This window comes from Pteropus medius, unplaced genomic scaffold (genome assembly GCF_902729225.1).
Source record: "Pteropus medius unplaced genomic scaffold, Ma_sr-lr_union100, whole genome shotgun sequence".
Classification (NCBI taxonomy): Eukaryota; Metazoa; Chordata; class Mammalia; order Chiroptera; family Pteropodidae; genus Pteropus; species Pteropus medius.
Genome location: NW_024356333.1, coordinates 651,427 through 669,208, shown reverse-complemented (window position 1 = coordinate 669,208; position 17,782 = coordinate 651,427). Strand labels below are relative to the sequence as shown.

Below are 17,782 nucleotides of genomic sequence, written 5' to 3'. Positions count from 1 at the left end.
AAAAATTCAAAGAAAGCATAATTAGCAGTGCATGGTTATCTTTTTTTAAAAATCCAAAGACAAATACACAAATCTACTTCTAAAAAAATAAAAATAGTGTCATAATGCATCCATCTTCTCCAGCATAAAACAACCCACTTAGTAACCATCTAAATATTGGTGACAATTTTAAAACTTTTCTCTTCATTGCATTTCACAAAGAATATTAATTTTAATTTCTTACATAATTTAAAAATAATTTTAGCATTTACAAATCCAATTTACATTTGCTGCATATCGGTCTCACTTTCTTCACTATTCAACCAAATACAGGGTCTTGGCTGCTGCACCCTAATAACCATGTAGAGGTGCCCAACCCAACTAAAAAACCCTTCTTTGTTTTCATTTCAATTATTAGTTTAAACTTACATGTTTCTAAAACAATTAGAGATGCCATCAACTACAAAAAGCACACTTAATTTAAAGAATTCACTAAAAAGCTTGGAATCATCAAAGTTACTATTAAATTAATTTTTTATAGAGGATGCTGTGCTGGTTTTCAAAGCTAAAAAAGAAAACTCTCTTAAGACAGAGCTGTTCTAAACGTTTTGCAAAATGGTTTTTTTTTATAGTGTTAGATTTGTGTATTCTATAGAAATTTTTAAACTTCTCAATGGGCTACCTTTGTCTTCATTCATAACAGGAGGTAAAAATTAAAATAATAAAGTGGTAATTAACCCAAATGAACCTTTCTTCTGATGCACCCAAAAGTTGCACTACTACAGATGAGCTCAGGGTGTGTGGGTGGGTGTGAGTGAGGGGCTTGACAACATAAATAGATAAGTGTACGCTTTCTAGAGTAAAAATTTAAAAACAAATCTAAAACGTATAATCCCATATCAGTCTTCAGAAAGAAGCCAAAAAGTGCTTTCCAAATAGTGAAAATGGGAAGCAGCCAAACTAAAACCCTAACGTGGCTTGATTTGTGTTGCTTTAAAAAATACAAAAAGTGGCAAAGAAGTTTAAAGTTACTTAAAACTCCATCTTTGTTTTCCAAATTTAGTTAACACAGGAATAATAATAGCATTTTATGCCATACATTGCATTACAATGCAAGTGACATAAGAAACCCTAACTTTGTATCACAAAAAGCTAATGTAATAATACATACATCCTGTACTTGTTTTCCCTGACGATTTGTCACTGCTAGGTAAGAGCTGGCAATAAAATATGGAGGCAAGCTGAAGGCCCTGAATCATGTTCGTAGCAAAAGGATAGCAGAATAACACAGCACTTCCAGTCTAGGGCTTCTCCGGGTTCCCACAACCCTGCCGTGCTCTGCCTCAGTTAACGCTCCTGTTTTTACTATGTATCAGCGAACGCAACAATGTTACTAAATGAATTCGGCCGAACAACAACAACAAAATAACAGTATCCACGAAGCGCAGCTTCCCTCCGCCCCCGTGCGCCCTTCCACGGCCAACCGTACGATAGGTGATCGTACGCCGGAGCGAGCGAGCAACACGCGCCACCCCACAACTTCGGAAGCCGGGCCCCATCGACCGCGGCACCCCCAAGAACCACAGGGCTGAGCGACTCACTGGCACCAAAGCGGGCGTCGGAGTCGCCGAGGAACCACTCTGCGAAAGGCCAGCTCCAGCCACCCCGCAACCCGAGGCCCCGTCCTGGTGCCGGCTCCGGAGCGAGCGCAGGCCATTCCGGACCCCGGGGCGCTCCGACCCGTTCCACGGAAGTTCGGCGGCGCGTCCGGCCGCGTCCCGGGAGCGGCCGCGCCGCGCGGGGCCGGCCTGCGGGGCCGAGCCCGAACTTCCCGCACGCCGTGCCCGCGGCGGAGCGGCCGGCCCGGGGCTGGGCTCTGGGCGCCGGGCAGCGCGGGGTGGGGGAGGGGAGGGAGTGAGTCGGACGACTTCTAATGTGCCATTAGGGGGGGAAAGGCGCAGGTTCGGGGGCTGGGAAACTTGGAGGGACCAGGAGCTGACAAAGAAAGCCGGCCCTCGGCCTCGGCGTCCCGCGGCCCAGCCCCCGGCCGGCCGCGCGACCACCTGGCCGCGGCATTTGACAGCTCGGCCGGCGTCCCGGGGCGCGCGGCTCGGCGCTGACAATGAGCGCGCCGGGCCCCCCCAGGTGCGCCCCGGCGTCTGTTTCTCCGGTGACCCGGCGCGGCCGGCGGGCCCCCACGGGAAAGCCCGCCGAGGAGGGCAGCCCCGCGAACGCGCGGCGCAGGGGCCCGACTGAAAAGTAAAGTGCGGCGGCGGCGCGGAGAGGTGCGGGGCGCCGGCGGGAGGCCCGCGGGGCGCGGGCGAGGGGCGCGGGCGGCGGGCGCCCCGGGCCGGGGACGCGCGGCGGGCGGGCCCCACCCCCACCCCGCGGGGGCGGCGGGCGCGGGGGCGGCGGGCCGGGCGCGCGGTGACAGCTCCGGGCCGGCGGCGCGGCTGGCGCCCGGCCTGGCTCGCTCGCACTCAACTTACTTCTTTCTGGCTCTCTGGAAAGGGGAAGCGCCATCTTTGCGAGGCCGGCCCCGAGGTCTTTTGTCTGCGGCTGCGGGGCTCGGGGCCGGGGCTCCGGGCTCCTCGGGGGGCGCTGGCGGCGGCTGCGGCTGCTCCGCGCTCTTGTCCTCCTCCGACGACATCCTAGTCACCAGGAAAAACACATGGATCCCGGTCCTCCTCCTGGGGGGCTCCTCCCGCCGCCGCCGCCGCCGCGGCCGCCACCGCCGCCGCCGCTGCTCAGGTCGCTGCTCCGCGGCTCAGCCTCTCGCATTGCCCGCGGCCCCGGGAGCAGCAGCAGGTACCGGGGAGGCGGCAGCACGGGCGGGCAGGACACGCACGCACACACCACGGCGGGCGCGCGCTCCTCGGCGCGCAGGGGCCGGGCGGGGGGCGGCGGGCGGGGCGGTGGCGGGCGGAGGGCGGGGCCGGCGGCGGGGCGGGCGGCGCGGGGGCGGGGCGCGGGGAGGGCATGCTCTCAGAGGGGCCGGGCGCCGGCCGGGTCCCGCCGCGCCCTCCTGTGCCGCCGCGGCGGGCGGAGCCCGACCGGTGCGGGGCGCGGAGGGCGCCGGGGGCGGGGAGGGGCGCGGGGTGCGGGGCCGGGGGAGGGCGGGGGTCGCGGCCCGGCGGCTGCCCCTCCCCCGCGCGGGCCGGGCGGGCGGCGGCGGCGAAGTTTTGACAGCTGCTCCAGGTGTGGCTGCGCGCGCCGGTCCCTGCGCCCGCCCCCGGCGGGGCACGAAGTTTTGCGGGCGCGCGTGCGGCGCACACGGACACACACTCGCGGCCCGGGGCCGCCGCGCACCTGGGACCCGGCCGCACACGGCCGCCGCGACGCCCCCGCCCCCTCCCCAGGCCGGCCCCGCCGCCCCCCGCGCCCGCCGCTGCCACTCACGGGGCTCGCTCCGCGCATGCGCCCCCGCGACGCGTTGCTGATCTCACTGCTCTCTGATGCTGACGGGTTGCCCTGCTTGCAAAGCCCGGCTCCGTCTCAGGCCCCGGACGGCGCTGTTGCCGAGTTCCGGATCGGGGTCCGGGGGGCGCGCGGGGCGCCGACGGCCGCGTCTCAGCCACGCGCTCGGCTCCGGGAGGCCGCATATAGCAGCGCGCGCGCGCGTGTGTGTGTGTGTGTGTGTGTGTGTGTGTGTGTGTGTGAGAGAGAGTGCGCGCGCGCGCGCGTCTGCGCGTGTACGTGCGGAGCGGGGCTCACTTCACCGGCTCACGTTCAGGCTTCTTCCGTTTTAACGCGTGTCTGTGGAGAAGAAATGGAGCGCAACTTCGTTATAACCACATTCCAGTGACAGTTTCGTTACCATAACGTCGATTTAAAATGATCCAGAGAGGGCTAATAAAGCTGTCAGACAGAAAAAACGGTGACATTTTGGGAAACGAAACGCTGAAAGATACAATAAACCAATAGAACCCCCAACAACTTGATTTTCACGTTCACCCTGTGATGAAGAGACGAAATTCGAAAACTGAGGCTAGAATTAGAAATTTGAAATATGCACTTTCTCGGGAAGGACAGCTACAAATGTGGAATTCTGGGTTCCTTATTGTAATAAGGTAGGTGCCACTTGGACAACGTGCTCTTCCGTGTTTTCCTTTCGCTATTGGTTAGTGTATGAGAGTGAAAACAGACTTGAAACTGGGAGAAAATAATAAAACCTACCAACCGTTTGCCAAAGAATTAGGACAAACTATCATCCGATAAACACATTCCACGCTGGACACACTAGGCACTTTCTGATTGTGACTTCAATCTTCACGACGCAGTTTTAGTATAGGGTAAAAACAATAGGCTGGTTTTTCCAGCTGTGTTGTTCACCCCGCCGCCCCTTTCCTCCCCACAGCCAGACTATAAACTTCGAATTGTGTTTCCAACTTGGGCAAAATATACACTTTGATATCCAGAGTCTACTCTGACTAAAAGCATAGTTTTTTGAAATCGCTGAAATGAGTATAATAGATAGTCATTTAAATTCCTTCAGGGTTTAATCCCTGCTGGGTTTTTCAAGTTTACTAAATTTACAGTCACGGGAATTTTGAGCTTGGGGAGAAGCTGCCTTGATAAATGCAAACTATAAATTAAAAGTGTCTGACTATTACACATTGAAATACAACATAAACATGACTAATGATAAATTTATGAAGTGGTATATTTAAAGTTTATTATTACTCACCCTTTCATTTTCATTTTTTCTACACGTTACACTTTAAAGTAGTTTCAAAAACTAGGTTATTGATCCAAATGTTTATCTGTGTTCGATGCTGAAATTGGAACAGCTATTTCCAGCTGTGAGTTTCATTTGCACAAAATTATATATCAAGATCACTCACTTCAGCATACTTCTTCAGCACTCGGGAGAATTTGTCAGTACGCGCAAACTGCAAGTCACTCCTGCTGGAGAGAAGTTTTAAAAGGAGACAACTCAGGCCTGAGAACAGAAAAGTGGGTGGTATGAATGGAAGAGTAAAACAGGTTTGCACAGTGATGCTTCTGGAAAAAGATGATGCAGGCAAGTAAGCCCAGCCTTAAATCTCCATTCCTTTTGCTATTGTGAGCAGACAAGTAGTTTGGATCTGTTTGAAAAGGAAAAGCAGGCTCATCAGCATGACATTATCATGGCAGAGAAAATAAAATGTAACCCAGGATGCAGAGGAAGTATTCAAGAAATACTTATTCAACATAAAAAAAAAAGGTTTCCAAAGGTTTTTCCATCTCCATTATCCAAATTACACAGCTCTGAGACCACAATGGCAGCAAAAATCCAGAAGGCAGGTAGCTGATATTCCTCCAAATTACCAAATCAGAAAGGCAGGAGCATCTGGAAAGACCAAAAAAGTCTACCTTCTAATAAGTACACGTTAAAATAGCCAGTTTTTCGATATGGTAGATATGCACGAAAGTGTTAACAGCAACTATCTCTGAAGAGTTGGATTACAAGGGACTTCCACTTTCTATATTACATTTCTCTATAATAGTATAACCTTTCAGAGCACATGTAGTGTAATCAGAAATATATATTAAATATTTAAAATGAGTGTGGGTGAGAGTTGTCTTCTGTGACAAAGAAAAAGCAACCTGTCATGAAATCGTAAGCAAATGAGATTCTCACAGTCTAGCAAACAAGTGACAGTGAATAAAAATTCTTAATAAAGTACCCATTCTGACCAATTGCAAGGACTATAAATGGCATTGACACGGTCTTTATTTAGCATGTCTTTGTCACTTTTAATGAATGTAAAAATATTTATCAGGCTCTCCCACAGAGTCATTGCTAATTGCTTTCCCTCTCTGTTTTCCCATAGTCTCCAATTCCTCAAGGCTTTTAAGAAAGCAAAGTTCCACAGTTGTGGATAGGGCCACTGAACACTTAAATTATAGATCTTAAAACTCTTGTGTTCACATTTTTGTTATCAAAGTTCCTGCAACTTTAAAAAGTTGCCGTAATGGCTATTATTTTACCTCCTTTATTTTCCAGTAGAAAAAAAAAAATGTTTTAAAAGAATTTCAATCACTTAAAATTAGTTCATTGTCCGTGGTGCATTTTTAGCTTGTAAAATTTATATTGCTTTACATAAGTTATTTCAGTAATGCATGCCATGCACCTGTGATGGACATGATAAAGGCTGAGACCGAGAAGGAAATAAACAGGACAGTCACCTTAAAAATGATTTGCGTATGAGAGTATGAGGCATAGTAAGTCGATCCGCAGCACATTTCACATGGGTAAGAGTCTTGCTCAATTTGTGCACCGATGTTCACAGCAGCACTATTCATGGTGGCCAGGACATGGAAGCAACCGAAGTGTCCTACGACAGGTGATTGGCTAAAGAAGCTGTGGGACATATATGCAATGGAATATTACTCAGCCATGAGAAGAGATGAAATACTGCCATTTGCGACGACATGGATGGACCTCGAGATAATTATGCTAAGCGAAATAAGCCAGACTGAAAAGGTTGAAAATCACATGATATCACATATGTGGGATGTAAACCTAAAAGCAACAAAGGAACAGGAGAAACAAACAGAGACTCATGGACACGGACAATGGACTAGTGGTTACCAGAAGGGAGAGGGCAGAGGGGAGGGGGAAAATAAAAAAATAAAATGTTAAAAAAAATTATGTATATATAGTATGGAAAAAAATAATTTAAAAAAAGTAATTAAAAAAAAGAAAAAAAGAATCTTGCCCTATAGGGGTCTACATTCTAAGTCTGGCACCACTGAACAAGATAAACACAGAAGGGGCAAGCAGGCAAATGAAAAGTAAACATGGGAAAATGCACAAACAGAAAGATTAAATATTTACATCCATTGTGTACAAGACCATAGTTTTAAAAGAAATGCATTTGGGAGTTTGGGAAGAAGGGCGGGGTGGGGGTGTCAACAGAAAGGTATCTATTTAGAATAGGGTGGCACAGAAAACATTCTGCCAGCAAGTGTGATACACTCCTAAAAATAGTCTTAGTCTCTGTCTGTCTCTCTCTCTCTCTCTCTCTCTCTCTCACACACACACACACACACACACACACTCACTTTCTGAGGTTCCCCTCCTTTATTGATGTACAGGACTCCCATGTGAGATTTTAGGGTTGCCACAGCAAACTACCACACACTAGGGGCTTTGACCGACAGAAATGTATGCTCTCACAGCTCTGGTAGCTAGAAGTCCGAAGTCACGGTGCCAGCAGGGCTTGCTCCTTGTGGTGGGCTCTGAGGGAGAGTCTGTTCCGGGCCTCTCTCGGCTTCTGGTGTTGCCCACAAGCCTTGGTGTCCGTGGCTTGTGGGTGCATCGCTCCCCGCGCTGCCCATGTCATCGCATGGCTGTCTTCCCTCAGCATCTGTGTGTCCTTCCATGGTGTTCTGTGTGTGTCTTCTTGTAAGGACACCAGTCATGTTGGATTCAGGACTCACCCTACTCCAGTGTGACCCTGTCTTAATAACATCTGCAATGATCCTATTTCCAAATGAGGTCACAGTCTGAGGCTCCAGGAAGAACGTGAACGTTGGGGGGACAAAATTCAAGCCAATATACTAATAGTTACTAGAAGGAAGGGGGGAGATGGATGGAGGGGAAATTAAATCATTTCTTCAATTTAAAAAATTTAAAAATAAATTTTAAAAAAGTCAACCCAATGTAAGTACCAGACAGCCTATACTGATGCCTGCCCATCTTAGCAGACCAAATTGTGTATTGTTTAAGATTTTTATATACCGGGTTAACGGCATGCAAACTCTTCTTGGGACAAAAATGTGCATTTACCTATTGCACTGTGCAATGTGCAATTACATACTGATTTTACATATAATCTAAAGAATAAATAAAATCAAAGTGAATTTGACAATGACCACGTCCACACAGTGAAAAACTGAAATTGAAATTTAGTAGTTCCTTGCTTAGTTTGATCTTTGTGAAGGTAGGTCAAAACTTTTCAGTTAAAAATGTACTATAGGGCCTGTTTTATGGAACTGACGGTCTTCAAGGGTCAAAGACAATGATCAGATGGTCACTGTCCCCTGTGCCGTGTAGTCAAGCTGGTGTGAATTTCACTGCAGAAATGATCTATTCTTACAATAAGAATGGGCCTCAGAATCCAATCGATCACCCTTCAGGCTGAAATCCAAATTTCTTGGCGTGGCTCTCTAGGTCCTGGAGAGCCCCTGCCACCCTCCAGTCATCTCCGTCCGTCTACTTCCCTTCCTCATCTTGACCTCGTCTTCAGAACTACTTTTGGTGGACAACACAACTTCACCAAGCTGTGCCAACCTCTCTTTGCTTTTCTCCTGGCCAGTTCCTACTTCTTTTTTTTTTTTATTCTTTTAGCTCTCACTTTAGAATTCACTCCCATCCCAGACCACAGCTCTCCCCGTGACAGTGGTTATCTGTCCCCCTAGAAGCTTCTATAGCACCTGTGCTCTGCCTCAGCACAGCACTCCTGGCCTGTAACGACTGCCCGATGAGCTGTCCGTATCCCACCTTAGGGTCCATAGCCCACCCTAAGCCCAGGGGAGACAGCTGCAGCTCTGCCTGATTCACCTTTTCTCCCTGTTACTCAGCAGCTCAATAAATAGCTGTGGAATGAGTGAAGTAAATGGGAATATGTATGTTAAGTGTAAGGAGAGCTAAGAGGAGCCTTTTACAGGAGCGTGTTTTTTTTTTTAAAAAAAGAACCTTTATAAACAATGTATACATGCATGCTTTACTACTTTGCTACATTTTATATTGGTCATTACGGTTTCCATTTTATAAAGAAACAGGCAGGCCATCTTTTCTACCTATAACCAAGTGACAATCAGTGTTACTGGCTTTCGGAAGCCTGAGCATAGAGGGTAACACCTGTTTCTCACGGAGTCTCCAAAATCAAGAGATCAAAAGAGTAGCTGTCCACAGACAGGATAATGTTGAAGGGAAAATGATTACAGAGTACCATATACAGTATCGTACAGCAAACTCAAGAAACTGTAAAACTGTCAATCCGCCACTCCACATATGTGTAAAGTAACAATGTTCATCTTAATGTAAACATTGATGGTCCTTGGGCTGGGATGCCAATGACATTTACTTTCTTTGTATTTTTCTTTTTAACTTTTATAATGAATAGCTATCATTTTTACAAAAGTAATCAGGTTGTGTGTGGTTTTTTTTTTAAGTTTTTTTCCTCCAAAATTATCCACTTTCTAGCTTTAATTATATTTAATTTTCCACTGTGATTTTTTTTCCTTTTCTTTCTCACTACCATCTTGTCTTGGAAGTATTAAAATAATGCCCACCATACCACGACGACGCCTGACTTGCATGGTCGGGCTCAGTGTTCTGTTTTATTCTTAGGGACATCTGCCATCAAACAAAGCAAAAAGGGTTTTTCCAAGTGAAAATGAATGGTACTGCTCTCTTTCCCCTGCTCTTGATATGTTCATCACCTCCAACCGGTGCTCTGCCTGACACCTGTGGGAAGCTGTCTTCATCTGGTACAAATCACTCACTCGTCTCTATGTGCCTGTCATCTAGAGTCCCCATTACATTGAACACAGTGAGTGCTCGATAGATATGTGTTGCACTGAGAAAGCAACAATCATTATTCCAACAGACTTTGTATGAGGAAGGGAGGCAGCAGGGAGGGAGGGGGAACGGAAGGACGGAACTTACATTCCAAGGGTCGTGGGTGACAGTCAGGGCCAACTCCACGGGCTTTGCTTTTCTGTCTCCCTGACCACTGGGGGGGCTGGTCCCTTTCACTCCTGTGTCCATTTCTATTTGTCTGTGGGCCGCCAGCATCTTTCCCTTCCTTGTCTTGACCTGCCTCTGCCAGCTCAGTGACATCACTGTCATCGGAGGAGTTGTCGCATTGTGCAGTCTCACATACCTGCAACCTGAAAGGCAAACAGGCCCACGGACACTTTAAGGAACCTGATGAACAGCACAGACGGATAAGGTGGCCAGAGAGGCAAAGGCCGACAGCCAGCCAGGAGGCTGGCGTGACAGTGCTGGCCACAGGGTAAACACGGTGCTGAGTCCCTCTGAAACAAGCGGAAACGGCACGGGAGCCACCGCTTCATCAGGCGTTTGAAGTGGATCGCTGTTGTCACCTGATTCACTGTCCTGTCACTGTCTCCGCAGTTTAAATGAAATTCTAGGGCCTGGCACATGTGTGTGTCCGTCATCTGCAGGACAAACAGGCCTGACTTCTGCCTGCCTGCAGCTCCCCCCTGCCACCACTTCCAGCCATCCTTCTGTGACCTCATTCCTTGCCCGGGTTCCATGTGCCGCTCTGACTTCAACGATATCAGATCTGCTTCAGCTGCCGAGCTTCAGGGGCCACCAGAGGCCGGGTCCTTTGCGGATAGCCTGGCGGGTGCTTTCAGGCCTGAACCCTCAGGGGCGGAGCCTCGGGCGCCTACTTCTCTAGGTAACAGAGACCCCTTGGTCGGTGTTGGGGCGCCCGGCTGCCGCTTCTGGGGCGTCTCTGCAGCCCGGTGGGGTACCCCCCCACCCCGTGTCTCCACAAGCCATGGACAGCAGAGCCCCTTCGGCGCAGGGGCTGCCGCAGCGCCTGTGGCCTGGCGCGGATGACCGGCGCGGAGCCGGAGAGCAGCGGCTGCTTGGCGGCCTGGCCGCAGCCCAAACCCTGGCCAGAGTCGTCCGGCCCTGCTACGGCCCCTACGGGCGCCAGAAGCTCCTGGTGACCGCCAGAGGCGACACCGTGCTCACGGGGTATGCCGCGGCCATCCTCGGCGCCCTGGAGCTGGAGCACCCCGCCGCCCAGCTCCTGCGCGACGCGGCCCTCGGCCAGGCGGAGCACAGCGGCGACGGCGTGGCCTTTGTGGTGCTGCTGGCCGAGGCGCTGCTGGCGCAGGCCGAGCGCTTGCTGCTGGCCGGCCTGCCCCGCGCGCAGCTGCGGGAGGCCTACGCCACGGCCACCGCGGAGACCCTGGCCCTGCTGCCTGCGCTGGCGTTCCGGGCGCTGGGGCCTTTGGAGGACCCGTTCTGGGTTCTCCGTTCGGTGATGAACACCCACACCCTGTCCCAGACCGACTACTTGACCAGGCTGGTGGCCCACGCGTGCTGGGAGGCCAAGGAGCCGGACGGCAGCTTCCGGCCCGAGCGCGTGGGCGTGTGCGCGCTGCGCGGGGGCCACGCGCAGGACTCGTGCCTGCTGCCGGGGCTGGTCCTGGCCGCGAAGCCCTGCGGCCAAGTGACTGTGGTGCTGAGCGGCGCCAGGGTGGCTCTCTTTGCCTGCACCTTCGGGCCCGCCAACCCAAAGGCACCGGCGACCGCCCGTCTCTCCAGCCCGCTCGACCTCGCCTCGTTCAGGAAGGGCAGCGAGCAACTGATAGAAAAGCAAGTGGCCCAGCTGGCAGCTGCGGACGTCAACGTGGCGGTGGTCTGGGGCGAGGTCGAGGAGCGCGCCCTGGCGCAGGCCGACCAGTACGGCGTCATGGTGATCCAGGTGAAGTCCCGGCGGGAGCTGGTTTACCTGAGCGAGGTGCTGGACACGCCTCTGATGCCTTATCTGGTTCCGCCGCTGGAGCTCGGGAAGTGCCGGAGGGTCTACACGCAGGACCTGGGAGAGGGGCTGGCTGTGGTGTTTGAATGGGAGAGTCCAGGCACCCCGGCCCTCACCTTGGTCCTTAGGGGGGCCACGCCCGAGGGGCTGCGGGGCACAGTGCAGGCCGCCTACCACGGCATCGATGCTTACTGCCAGCTGTGTCAGGACCCCAGACTGCTTCCAGGGGCTGGCGCCACGGAGATGGCTCTGGCGAAAATACTCGCAGATAAAGGAGCCAAATTGCAGGGGCCTGACGGGCCTGCGCTCCTGGCATTTGCCCAAGCCCTGCGGTCAGTTCCTGCGACGCTGGCGGAGAACGCGGGCTTAGTTGTCTCCAACGTGATGGCAGAGATGAGCGCTGCTCACCAGGCTGGCAACTTCCTCACAGGAGTGGGAGTCGAAGGGATCATAAATGTGGACCAGGAAGGGGTGTGGGACACCCTAATAGCCAAAGCCCGAGGAATTCGAGCCGTGGCTGATGTGGCACTACAGCTCGTGACTATAGATGAAATCGTGGTGGCCAAGAAAAGCCCCACACCTCAGCCAGACTTGAATCCGAATCCTAAGAAGGCAAAGGATCGCCCGCCTCCTGTGGGGGGGAAAAAAGTCCTTTAACAAATAAGTAGCGACATCTTCAATAAAATGGGGGTTGCCAAGGAGGGCACGATCACCCCAAAAACGAACGCTCGCTTTATTTATTCCCTCCATGTCCGGTACAGTTAGAGTCCATTTCTTTAGTTAAAAATAGCATGAAGGACCATAAGATAAAAGCGCTTTCGTTGATTTACTTCCTTTCAGGTTCCTTGGCTTTTTTTCACTTCCTGTTTCTCTCTATCAGATTCTGTTCTGTTCCTCCAACAAGAGCAGGATTTGATTCTATCAAAGATTTTTAAATCGATCACCCGGGCTTTGCGGTGCGAAAAAAGCGCAGGAATCTCTTCTCAATCTGAGCATTCCTGCGTGATAGCCCAATTTACGTGAATTTCTGTGTCGGTGTTCCTTCAGCAATTTGAGGACATCGGTTCCAGTTTACAGGAGTGGCTCCTCATCTTTGTTGTGATTTTTTGGAAAAAGAAATATTATTCAAAGAGAAGAAGGAAGAGGAAGAGGAGGAGGAAGAAGGAAGAAGGAAGAAGAACCGATGTGAATCAGCTGTCAGGGAGGCAGAAATACAATTTTCTTTTTACAAAAAAAGAGCATCCTTGGAAAGAGATGAAGAAGTACAAATTAGTAATTACAAAACAGTCACGAGGATTTAGAGTATAGCACAGGGTATTAAAAAAAAAGCATCCTTGGCATAGATAATAAACCATAAGCACCCGCATTAGAAGTGCGCTAAGGTGCTTCGTAGGGGAGGAGGGCTGGGGAGCACCGAGCACCAGGCTACCTGAGCGGGAGCCACGATTGTGACTGGATACCCCTGGCATTAAAGAGGGAGTCTGGGCAGAGCTGGGAGCAGAGCGACACATGCCACCCAAGACTTTTCCATTTTAACCATCCAAGTTATTCTGTCTCTGGGAAAAAAGACAGAACGTTCTCCGGGCAGAACGTAGGGGCAGAATCTAGGAGATGGGAAGCTATCATCTCTTAGAATCTCAAACACTTTAAACCTTTGGGGAGAACCAGACTCAAGAAACCAAGCTCTCATAGTGGCATATCAGCTGCAACAAGGCAAAACAAATTTGCAAAGCCTCTGTGGAAACTTGGAAGAAGTCCTGAATAGCTGATGGTGAACAAAGAATGGCAAATGGAAACGTTTCGAACTATACTCATTATTACTATTTTACGATATATAAAACACCCTTGATGTCTTTCCTCATTTTGTCTTCATCATTATGTTTCAGTGAATATAACTAAGTGCTTTTGTATTTCTCGGCGGCCCTTAGTTATCACAGGGTTTCAAATTCCATAACAGTGGTAACGATAGAAATAGTTAACTTTTGTAAAGCAGTCAAAAGAACTTTATCTAAATTGCATTTAATCATCAAAACAAACTTCCGAGAACGAAGCTTGATTATCTCTCAGTTGCAGGAGAGACACTGAGCTTCAGAAAAAATTAATTGCCCAAAGTTACATAGTAAACAGAAAAGGGGAGTCTGTTGTCTTATTTGTTGTTTTATGGCCCCAATCATAAATTCCTCTATTGTAACCTTTTTAGAAACATAACCCTTGTGATTATGAAGAAAGTATGTCAGAACTGCCCTTTGAAAATTTGGTTTAAAAAAAAAAATTGTTGATTTCATAAAAAAGTGATAAAGCTGGCTCACGCCCACAAAGAGCATTTTTAGTCACAGATCCAAAATATACCTAGACCAAACAGTGCAAGAGTATATTTTAAATGCCCTAAGTTTGATACACAAGGGATTTTTTTATCATTTATTTGAGGAGAGGTCATATTGTAACATTTCATTACCATCTCTTCCCCCGCCCCCCGTACACAGACAGACACACAAAATTCTATATATGTAAACACTAGTTAAAATGATCAAGGACAGCTTTATAAGGGACAAAGAAAGGAATGGCAGACACATTTAACTGACTTATGCTGAGAGCTTTAAAGGTAAAAACACCTGACCCAAACCTGAAACTTGCAGTCACGGAGAAGTCGGGCATCTTATGGGGTGTACTGGGGTGGTCCTGGAGCCTCTGCCACTCAGTCCCCCTGATCATCCTGAGTCCCACCTGTCCTAGGACTGGCTGGTCAGCTCTTTGATTCTGTGAAGTTTCAACACATCCCCTCGAGTGAGCCAGAGTTGGCTTCCCCTTCTTGTAATCCAAAGAGCGTCAGCGGCTCCAGAAGAAAAGGCAATGTCACGCAGCAGCTACGGTGACGACCAAGGGCAGCTACAGACAGGGCCTGAGGAAAGAAAGGACCAGAGGGAGAACTCACCATAAGCCGAAAGCGGCTGGGTTCTGAGCCCCTTCGAGCGCCAGTCGAGGGCATCCATCTCCTTTGCTACAGCCTGCCGTCCAAGCTGGCTGCTGAGTGACCCGTGAACTACGTGCATCCGTGTCCTGCAGCAACGTGTTCGAAGGAGAATCTCGGTCCCTCCCCCCGCCCTGCCCATATCCACTGTGTCATAATTGCACTGTAACAAGGTCCTCAGGAGATTGGGGTGCGTATTAAAGTTTGAGAATCACCGATCTAAGCAATTCCAATTAATTCTATCTCGATTATGCTTAAAAATCAACTATTGTCTTTGATAGCTTTAAGCATTCTGTTTAAGTGTCAAAATGCATGACTCAGGTATCAAGTTGCTGCTTTTCTCCTACTGATGATAGAGAACTTGAACAGAATTTGGCCCCGATTTTACTGGGTCCAGATCCTGCTTCCGAGGTTACAGGATCAACGTCTCCTAGTTCGCAGGGTCTCGATCTGCCAAGGCCACGGAGCTGGCCACATATTTCCCTTCAAGATGTGCCTCTCTTCAACTCCAGAAGCAGCTGGCTTTCAGACACAATTCCCCCAGCCCATTCTGTATGAAACTTGCGGCTCAGGGACTCGTCTGTTCTTCCATCCCAAACCCCTTCCAGCTCGGCGACATTGTTTTGCTGGTCTGAGTTGATCTGCCAAGCAGAGAGCAAAGAAACAAGATCTGGGGAACACAGAGAAGGAACACGAGAACGTCTGAGTCCTGGGGCCTGAAGGAGGTGGGTGCCTGGCGTGGGGGTGGGGGCCAGGGCCGAGTCTTGAGAACTGTTCCATCCATTTGGGCACTGGAGAGCAAGGCCCCAGGGCTGGGACCTGCTGAAGGAAAAGAAGTCACTGATTCCAAGGGAAAGGACGACTGAAGAGCTGTCCGTGGTTTGTTCCAGTCTTTTCCTGATGGACCTCTTCCCAAGATCCCTTTCTGAGGGGAACCCCTTATGGCGGGTTGACTTCCCAGGCCTACACGTCTGAGGCCCTGTTAGTACACAGACCACTGGATGCTGAAAGCTAAGATTCAAGAGAAATTGCAATAAGAGGACATCTGAACGGGAGGAAGAGAGACCACCAAGGCTCAGGGAGCCAACGATTTCATTTGCAAATAAGCAACAGTAGCTTTAAGCCCTGCTCGCACCCAGTCAGCTGGACAGACCTAAGATGCACGTGTTGGTGCCCCAGCCACTCGTTTCTGCTTGAGCTTTTCTGGAGCAGTGAGGACTGTGGATGAGGCTTCGCCATGAATGTGAGGGGCGTGGCACTGAGTATTAACTGATGGGCCACTTCCCACCGTCATTTGTTGAAAATTCCCCATGTACTGTTAGTTACCTTGCTCTGCTACCTACCCCAGGGCGAGCTGGCCCTGGAGTGCTGAAATGCCAAGACCAGCAGGAGACGCGGAGACCCTGGACTCTCTGCGACTCCACGGGTAACTGTACTAACTCCTCTTCCACCCTCAGCCCCCCAACCCACGTTAAAGAGCCCCCTTCCTCATGGGAGAGAGGGGAGGAAGGAAAGGCGAGAGTGAGACAGGGTCTGTGAGGGGGTCCTGCTCACCACCCAGTGGGTTCTAAGGGAAAGATAATGACTCTCCGGGAAAAGTCGGGGGGGGTGGTGCGGGGGTGAACCGAGGAGGCTCTCTGCTTCCTGTCTGGAACCCTGGAGCCTGAGAGGTGAGGAAGAAAGGGCCACAGGAATCTCCTGTGGTGCCTGAGCGCCTGGCCTGGGAAGACTGCCAGGTGTCCCTGTGCCCTGAGGAGGATGTCAGAGAAGTGACTGGGTGGAGGTCTGAACTCATCAAGAAAAACCAAGAAGGCGCTAATTTAGCATAAACTAGATTAAGTAGTCTACCGTCAGACAGAAAGGGAGCTGGGAAAAGAACATGGAGGTCATTTAGTTATAAGAAGACATCACATGGTTCCCGCACACTGCGTTCAGGGACTGAAAACTCTACGAATGTGAAGGCTGAACAGGTAACTCAGACACTGTCCAGCTCGTATCCCCACCAGAGCGTGACACTGGTCACTGCAGATCTCAGACAGACTAGATGCTCGTTAGCAAAATGATGCGGCACATATCTGAGATGCAGTTTTATTCGTTATGCATGTTTACAACATAATCCCGTTTTCTTCTAAGTCACTGAATGCATCAGAAAAGTGAAGTAAGCTTAGGGAAGACGGGCCTTTCTCAACGTCACCGAACTCACAATGAAAAGAGTTTCACATCCACACCGGCATTAATCTCTTTAAACACCTTAACACCTGTGTATTCTGCCACCTGCGCCGCTGGTTCCAGAACCCCAGCATTGCAGAGGCCTCCTGGGCTTACCTGGGAAAGTCTTGGGGGGTGAACACCTGGCTGCTTACCTGAGCTTACCCTTGTGGAAGGCGCCCAAGCTGTGGACCAGCATTTTCTTCCAGAAGACACCAGATCTGTCAGCCAGTCTCAGCCTTCCCTGTGTAGATGCAAAATATTGCATGCTTCACATTTCATTCCAACCTTCATTTTGATCGAAGACCTATTTCAATTTTATTAACGGAATTTATTTACAAAAGGCATAACAACCCATTGCAATATTATTTCAAGTGAAAAATAGTTTCCAAAACTACTCGCAATGTTTTTTTACATTGGATTTTAATTTGAGAAGAAGCAATACATGCCTTAATTCCTGAAACTAAATAGACATTTCAAAGTACACTCAGAGGTGACTGAAATTTAAAACCTTTTTAAAATAGAGACACGATCGACATATGACATTGTATTTTTTTTAGGTGTGCAACATAATGATTTGATATATGTATACATTGTGAAATGATCACCACAGTAAGTTTAGATGACATCCATCACCGCACAGTTATAAATATTTTTGCTCGTGATGAGAACTTTTAAGGTCTACTCTCCCAGCAAACTTCAAATACACAATATACTGTTGTCAACTACAGTTTCCATGGCATAAATGACATCCCCAGGACTTACAACTTTCAGCCATTTCACCCACTCTCCTCACCCCGAACCACCCCCGCCTCTGCCTCTCAACCACGAATCTGCTCTCTGCATCTATGAGTTTGCCTTTTCTTTTAGATTCCATATATAAGTGGATCATACAGTATTTGTGTTCCTGACTTATTTCCCATAGCAATCATGTCCTCGAGTTTCGTTCGTGTTGTTGCGAATGACAGGATTCCCTTCTTTTTATGGCCGAATGATATTCCGTCGTGTGGATATACTGCCCCTTCTTTCTCCATTCATTTGCCCATGGGCGTTTAGGCTGTTTCCACGTCTCTGCCGTTGTAAATAACGCTGCAGTGACAGTGGGGCG

At 49.7% G+C, this 17,782-nt stretch overlaps 3 protein-coding genes across 12 annotated transcripts in view; 1 reads left to right on the top strand and 2 right to left on the bottom strand.

The window, feature by feature from the left end:
* Window positions 1-2,867, bottom strand: part of KMT2C (lysine methyltransferase 2C) — a 208,530-nt gene extending 205,663 nt beyond the window's left edge. Inside the window, exon 1 of the mRNA XM_039861293.1 lies at window positions 2,469-2,867. Within this exon, the coding sequence (XP_039717227.1) occupies window positions 2,469-2,629 (161 nt within the window). The 5' untranslated portion in view covers window positions 2,630-2,867. The remainder of the gene's footprint in view (window positions 1-2,468) is intronic.
* A 734-nt stretch (window positions 2,868-3,601) lies between these two features.
* Window positions 3,602-17,782, bottom strand: part of XRCC2 (X-ray repair cross complementing 2) — a 128,855-nt gene continuing 114,674 nt past the window's right edge. For 4 of the 10 annotated variants that reach the window (XR_005652462.1, XR_005652469.1, XR_005652464.1 and 1 more), the window contains 2 exons: window positions 16,830-16,918; window positions 13,968-14,397 (listed from right to left, as the gene is read on the bottom strand). The gene's annotated coding sequence lies outside the window, so the exon portion shown is untranslated. The other 6 variants (XR_005652466.1, XR_005652468.1, XR_005652465.1 and 3 more) reach the window with 6 other exon arrangements.
* CCT8L2 (chaperonin containing TCP1 subunit 8 like 2) lies at window positions 9,912-13,961 on the top strand. The gene has a single exon (XM_039861332.1). It carries the CDS (start codon window positions 10,503-10,505, stop codon window positions 12,153-12,155), a length of 1,653 nt encoding a protein of 550 aa, XP_039717266.1. The 5' UTR covers window positions 9,912-10,502; the 3' UTR covers window positions 12,156-13,961.